Source organism: Brachyhypopomus gauderio, chromosome 6, assembly GCF_052324685.1.
Source record: "Brachyhypopomus gauderio isolate BG-103 chromosome 6, BGAUD_0.2, whole genome shotgun sequence".
Classification (NCBI taxonomy): domain Eukaryota; kingdom Metazoa; phylum Chordata; class Actinopteri; order Gymnotiformes; family Hypopomidae; genus Brachyhypopomus; species Brachyhypopomus gauderio.
The window spans coordinates 14,832,426-14,840,228 of record NC_135216.1 but is presented as its reverse complement, the minus strand read 5'-3'; the positions used below and the strand labels follow the sequence as shown (position 1 = coordinate 14,840,228).

General features: G+C 42.7%; 1 protein-coding gene across 3 annotated transcripts in view; it reads left to right on the top strand.

Moving 5' to 3' along the window:
• The first annotated feature begins 299 nt into the window (after nt 1-299).
• csmd3b (CUB and Sushi multiple domains 3b) overlaps nt 300-7,803 on the top strand; it is a 336,693-nt gene continuing 329,189 nt past the window's right edge. For all 3 annotated transcript variants that reach the window (XM_077009034.1, XM_077009033.1, XM_077009032.1), the window contains exon 1: nt 300-552. In XM_077009034.1, coding sequence (XP_076865149.1) covers nt 375-552 — 178 coding nt within the window. In that variant the 5' untranslated portion in view covers nt 300-374. The remainder of the gene's footprint in view (nt 553-7,803) is intronic.

The following is a 7,803-nucleotide window of genomic DNA, read 5'->3' as shown; positions in this document are numbered from 1 at the left end:
GGGCAGCACATTTTGCTATATGCAGTCATCAGGGCTACAAATTATATCGGCTGTTTGGTTATTAATGAAGTAATTGATTTATAATTCATCACATCATCATTATATGTGTATTCCTTTCCCTGTAAAATATATTTATTTGCACGTTAATGACTAAAACAAACAGGTTGGACATAAAGCCGGACGATTCGGTGAGCGAGATTACAGCTCAGAGTTTTGCCCCTTTTGGCGAGATGGTTGAGTCCTCGTCAAGGTTGCTGTGGTATCCCAGCACTGCTGTTCACTTGGAGCTGTGACCGCGCGCCAACCACACCGCAAGTCACTCCGCTTCTGGCTGAGGGACGAACATTAAAAGAAAGAACTACCTTCATGTGAACATGAAAATAAATGACACAGAAGGACACTGCGTGAAAATAACGGAAATCCTGACCGTTTTCAAGAGAGGATGTATTAAATGTGGTCGAGTGGACTTCTCCCAAGCAAAGAAAATGAGGATTAAAACTGGAGTTATATTTTGGAATCTCGTGTTTTTTATGATGGTCACGTGTGTGCGAGGTACGTAATTCGGCTTACACGTCTTATTTGCGTTATTAATCTAATTTTCCTACGTATAGAACGGTGGGTTGTTTGTATATGTAGGAAGATCCGACTGTGCAGCAAAAATGCTGGAGAATAGGCACCGCTCAGGAGAGTCGCCAAGCTCGCGCTCAATGCAGGCTTTGAGCGCGAGCTCAATAAATATTCTTGCGGTATGCTCGAGCGAATACGTGAGTTGCTTATGCCGCTTAAATGATGGGATGGAAAGGAGTAAAGGCATCTGCGATTTATTAATGGATTTTTAAAAACATTTTGTATTGTTTCACGGGATGTCATCTCACGTTTTGGAGACGAGTTCCGAAATAAGCACTGCGAGATAGTGCAGATTGATCTACTAAGAATTAACAAATGAACTGTCTCATTTAGAGGAGACGACAGGTAGCACTGTTCGCCTACGGAATCGAGTCATGCTCTCTCGTGATTCCTTAATCCCAATGTAAGGCAGATGAGCAGCAAGGTGCATGGTAAAATATGAACCAGAAAAAAAAACTGTTTTATTATAAAACAGATAATAAAACTCAAATGCCTGGGTGGTGCGCGAGAGCCCTAACGCTCCCAAACACTGCCTAAATCTTAAAGCAAATGTTTCAACAAAAATCTCAACGTCCCTTTATGGACGCCTATTGATGTGCTGTGATTTCGCGTTTTTAACTGTTGCGCGCTTTTAACACGCGTGAAGCCGTAGCCTGCTGACATCTGTTTAATTCTCCGCAATATTTGATGTGTCCTGAGATAAACAGTTGGCAAATTCAGATCGATCCGTACTATTCCTAAGGAACATGCTTCAGTAGAACACGTAATGAAATATACCTTAGAAGTTGTTAGTATCATTAAGAAATAAGCACACTGTGGTGCGGTTATTGCATGTTTAAGCTCGTTAGGTTTCAGAGGATACGTTGTGGGAGATGCAAACCCAGTACATCTTTTCCTGATGTATCTTGGTCATTACCGCTGCGTATTTTATTATCGAAGATTGATCCACGCCAACTGAACATTAAGAATAGTATTTAAAACGTATGCGTCATCAGAAATAGTTACCAATTTCCTTCTTCCAGTGTAATACCGTTGTAGCGCTCTTTGATGCTACACTTTTCTCTAATTTTAACCGAAAACATGGATATCATCATGGATCACTGGAATGAAACAGGAGGTTAATATGTCATCCGCTAAAGTGGTAGGTACGGACATAGATACCGGTGACCCGCGCCCATAAAGTGTTCCACCAGCGGTCTATCTGGCTGAAAAGTCGTCGCATGGTGGCGGTGTGAAGAGATCCCAATGATAATTAATGCCTTTCTGCTCTGTGTGTGTGTGTGTGTGCGTGTGTGTGTGCGTGCGCGCGCACGCATGCGCGTTTGTGGGCGCGCGCGTGTGTGGATTGAGGGGGGGGGTTAAGACAGAGCGCAAGCGTCGACTTGAATGTGATCTCTTAAACTCCGCAACCATTCCGCCCAAATATGTTGTTTTATTATTGAAAAAACCGTCCTTCTAATGACAGTATCCAATTTAATACTGTCCATCTTTACGATGCATCATTTAAGATATATCTGCCTAGACGCGAGACCACCTTTCAGTGTCTCGTCAGCGTGGACCTCCCTGGAGAAGAAGTGTACCTTTTACACGTTTTCGGTGTGTCCTCCTTGGTTTATCTTTTTAAAACCTCTGCTTCAGTGTGATTAACTGCAACGGGCACAACTGGGTATACTCAAAAACACGTGCATTATTTGACTTCAGTTCAAGTCTCTGTGCTGTAGGCAAGTTATCCCAAAAGACACAGGTGGTTTATCTTCTTTCTGCACATGCTTCAGTAACTAACAGCCATTGTATTGAATGAAAAGAACTGATTACTAAGCATTTTGAACCACGCTTCACCCTGTACTACTATTCACATAAATATGTTAATCATCAGTGTTCTATGAGATGATTAATATTAGTCTTACTGAACTCCTGCTCCTAAAACCTATAGGAGGTTTTATTCCATACCACATTTGGTTGACCCCTCACAGTCACACTGTTCCACACTCCCTTTCTTCTCTTTCTCACCACAGATTTAGGAGCAGTTTTTCCATCTGTCATCATGATCTTCTCCATTATAAGCCAAATGCCAAGGCTGTTCTCAGATCAGTAGCTGGGGGTGGAATGTGTCTACACCATGCTGAGCATACAGGATGCTAAGAAAGATCCCCAGAGGGACAGATTAATAGCAGGGAAGAGGGATCATGCTCGGGATCAGTGCTTTGTCCTGTGGGTGAATGATCCTGTGCACATGTGTGTGTGTGGGCATGTATTTAACTCTCTGTGGGGACCACATGTCTTCAAGATGGTGTGAGAAAACATTTGGGCATGATGTGTAGACATTTGGCTGATCGCACCAGGATTTTGTTTTCAATTAACAAACACTGGATTATTTGGGGAAAATCATTTTTTGGTGATTGTCAGTGTCCTTCTGCTAGAGGAATACAACATAAAGCTCGAATTTAAAGTGGAAATACCCCTCAAAGCCATACGACCATGTGCAAACTCACTGGTATTTTTTCTTTGCTTTAAAGAAGGTCTTCAATCTCCATGAGCCACACTGGCCGTTGGACCTGCAGGACTATTAGTGTCCACAGATGTCTGCAGTCAAATAGATTTGAGGGACTTCTGTGCTTCTGGGAGGAGAGTGTATATTTGTGTGTTAAAGTCTCAAGCCAGTGTGTGTCTCAAAGTGTTTGGCAATGTTAGGGCAAGAGCGAGGAATGCCAGAGCTTTTGTAGACTCACTGTGTGTGTGTGTGCATGTGCGTGTGCGTGTGTGTGTGTGCGTGTGTGTGTGTGTGTGTGTGTGTGTGTGTGCGTGTGTGTGTGTGTGTGTGTGCGTGTGCGTGTGTGTGTGTGCGTGTGTGTGTGTGTGTGTGTGTGCGTGTGCGTGTGTGTGTGTGTGTGTGTGTGTGTGTATTCCACTTGGTGCACAAGTGTTTAGCATTTCCTATCGATTGACAAATGGCACACTGCACTTAGACTGGAATTAGGTCTGGTGGGAAATTGAACACCCCCGACAAAATGAATCTAATTACTCTGTGCTTTCCGTTCCCATTTCCCCATGAGTGTGACATAAAGCCTTAGAAATATTGCTTGTGAAGAGCATATGCACAAAGGCAGACAGTGGAAGACCCTTCTTGTGCACAGAGCCATTCTCATGGACCATACTCTCTGAGTTGGCTCTGTTGTTAGCACATAAACATGCATCACCTTTTCACCCTTTGTTAGCAGAATTGATCTGATTACGAGTGATCCTCTCTAGATAGCAGGACCTACATGCTCTGTGCAGAGGGGCCTGCTGGCTGTTCATCACTAACAGTTTTGGCTGTTAGTGCTATGATTGCGAGTTCAGAGTCATTAGGGCTTCTCTGGAACACAGCCATACAGGGTTGCTTTGTGACCATGAAATTAAATATAGGTTAAAGTGAAGTCATGGGCATTGATCTGTTTAGACAATCACTGGGTAGTGAATCGGGTCTGATTTCACAGATTTCATAAATCCTCTCTCTTTGCATGTATTCATCAGCACTGCATTATCCATGGCAAAACATCTCTCTAGACTTGCTCTTGTTTTTAAATTACCTGCATTTTGCTGTCTGAAACTTTATTGTTTCAGATATTTTTTGTTTCAGACTACAAAAATGGATCAAATTGTAATTGGTTAAACAGTGTCCCTGTTTGGCTAACTCCATTCTGGCTTTACGCTTATTATATGCTTAAAAAGACACATTTATAGTACTAGTCTTCTGTCCATGCACTATTGGACATATCTTCATTCTATACATTTTGATGATAATGTCTTCAGGGACATAAAATGTTGACTGTAAAAGGCATTTGTCCTCAGAAGTGATGGAGGAGACCATATAGACTGACAGATCCATATTCAAAAGAGATAAAAGCACAGACATCACTCACAAGCTGTTTCTACGGGTTTTACTGGAATATAACACAGCAGCTGTGAGGTATTTGTTCTGTTAACTGGGCAAAGCCAGTCCAGCAGGACACCAGTGAAGTCAAACCAGGTATGGACACTAAACCAGTTACGAACACTAAAACAGGTATGGACACTAAATCATGTATGGACAGTAGATCAGGTATGAAGACTAAACTAGGCATGGACACTAAACCATGTATGGACACTAGATCAGTTATGGACACTAGATCAGGTACGGACACTAGATCAGGTATGGACACTAAACCAAGTATGGACACTAGATCAGGTACGGACACTAGATCAGGTACGCACACTAGATCAGGTATGGACACTAAACCAAGTATGGACACTAGATCAGGTATGGACACTAGATCAGGTACGGACACTAGATCAGGTATGGACACTAAACCAAGTATGGACACTAGATCAGGTATAGACACTAGATCAGGTATAGATAAAGCATGAAGATGCCTACAGTCAGTACAGTCAAAACTAAGGTTGTAATGAAAGGTTAGGGCTTAAGTGCCCGTTGGTTAAATGTTGCATATCGTGTTGGATATCATGAGTTTTATAGTCATCTTCACCTCCTCCCTTGTAAATGATGAATCCTTTCATTGCACACTGCAGACCCATCAGAACCCCAAAATTAAGTTACATATAATAAGACCACTCTTATGAAATCTTTAGAAATCTCTTATGAAAGTTAAGATTAAGGGTAGAGGCAGATATGTTGGTTAGGTTTCCTGACATAATAGGAAGCCCAGTTTAAACCCACACTGTTGTTTCCATGATTATTTCTTTGGATCACATTTGCATTTGTCTTTGTGCATAATTTATAGGGTTAAAGTTTAGATTGTGATATACTCCTGCTGTAAGATTACATAAAATCTAATACATTAGGAGCTATACAAGAAGTAAAGCCATTCAAACATGGATGAAAACTAATTTAAGAGTTATTTATGAGTCTTACTGTAATGGCCAGTAAGTTTATACTGATTAAAAGTAAGTACAGGATTGCTCACCAAATAAATTCACAGTTGCAATCTGGGAGTTTCACTGAAATTGATTGATGTTGGCTCAGTTTGCAAAAGCACTCTGTTTAGTCAAATTAGGTAACATTACAGTCTCCAGTGAAGGAGTTCTGTTGTCCTGCTTCCTGTTTGTGGGTGAAAGGCTTTGTGGGTGCGGTTTGACGGCTGGGTTGGGAATGCCGTCTGATTGGGCGTCTGTGTCTGCTGGCTATGGTGCAGAAGCACAGAACTTCCTCTTTCCACAATTTGCTCACACCCTACATGACGAAACAGTTCACTATTTAGTCCCATACTCAGTATTCATACCCACACTCCAGAACTGGGAACCCATGTTTTGGGGCATGCAAGTTGTTAAAGCAACCAATGGCATATTGGTGTAAGTTGTTATAGAAATAAAAAAAAATCTTTTAAAATTATTATTATTTTATAATAAACGTGTGGATAAATACCAAGATGCAGCCTGCCCTGGCCTAAAGCTGTCTCAGCTAGCCCTGGCCTAAAGCTGTCTTCACTAGCCCTGGCCTAAACCTGTCTCTGCTAGCCCCGGCCTAAAGCTTTCTTCACTAGCCCTGGCCTAAACCTGTCTCCGCTAGCCCTGGCCTAAACCTGTCTCTGCTCACCCTGGCCTAAACCTGTCTCCGCTAGCCCTGGCCTAAACCTGTCTCTGCTTGCCCTGGCCTAAACCTGTCTCCACTAGCTCTGGCCTAAACCTGTCTCTGCTCACCCTGGCCTAAACCTGTCTGCTTGCCCTGGCCTAAACCTGTCTCAGCTTGCCCTTGCCTAAACCTGTCTCCGCTAGCCCTGGCCTAAACCTGTCTCTGCCAGCCCTGGCCTAAACCTGTCTCCACTTGCCATGCCTGTCCCTCACATTAAACAAGAAACATCTTTGAGCATGTGAAAATTCTCTTAAAATGTATTAGTTCACATTAGCACCAGTGGGCCATGCTATTTTTGGTGGCTTCTTGGCGAGTGTCCTACGCATATTCGACCTAAACCTTTTGCTCTCCTGAATGCCCATAACCACTTTCACACTGGACCTGTGCTGGTTAATCAGCGCCAGGCTTTTTTGGGTCACCAGCTCTGGGTGGAGACATGACACAAGGGCCGGTGTGAAGAGCAGCAGCCCGAGACAGAGAAGACGTCATCCCTCCCAGGCTGCCAGCAGGGCAGCATGGCACCGAATCACAACCAAATCACAGGGGAAGAACTCCAGGAGGCCATCATTGGCCTCTCACCTTGAAGGATTCACCAGAAGGCAGCTCACAAACTGGCATGCTTTTCTCCCCCTATGTTTTCGGCTCCATTGTTATGGGCTGAGGAGCGTTTAGTAGAGCCGGTGATGTGTCTTTGCCCTGATTGTTTCACGAGGGTGCCTTGTTTGCCATCTCCACTCATGCTGGGCCACTTGGTGAAAGGGGAAAGCGGTTGTCAGCACAATCTGGACTCTCTTAAATCAGGTCTGTCTCATGCCGAGTGTCTTGGCCAGTTTTTACGGAGCACATTTTCTCTCTCCACTCCACAACTCTTCCCGTCAAGCCTTTTCCTTCTATAATGTCTTGTTGGGACATTTCTCCTAGTGTAGCTCAGTTCTGCACTAAATGTCACTGCTAATGCAGGTTTTTCTGTTTTCTTTTTTTTCTTGCAACTTTGTTTCTTCTTTAGTGTCTGGATAACCTCGAAAACTTTGAGCCTGGATATAAAAGTAATAGCAGAGCAGTCAATGATAGGGATGTCCCGATCCAGCTTTTTGAACTTCTGATCCGATACCGATATTTATTTGCACTTCCGATCCAATACCGATATCGTACGATACAGATACCGGCCTATCGGAGCATGTATTAAAGTTTAAAGTTATTTAGCCAACTTACACTTTTCAACATGAGTTTGACAACAAAGTTTTACTCTTGATAACAAGTAGCCAGCTGAATTAGGTGTGTTTGAATAATACACAATGGTTGGTAAGGAGAAACTGACCTGTTTATTTAGCAATTAATAAACTCAAAATAGACAAAATAATAAATAACAAACAGAAATGGCATCAGTAAACCAAGGCTTAAAAAGCCATAAGTGCAAATAATATTGTAAATTGTATTTTAAAAAGTCGCAGTTTGTCACGCTTCACAAATGTTTCTGCCAGTGTTAGTTGTGTAGGACCTTTCTTTTTGTCTTCGGTTTTCTTTAGAAACTCTTCATGTTGTTTATGGTGGTATTTCGCTAAATGCTT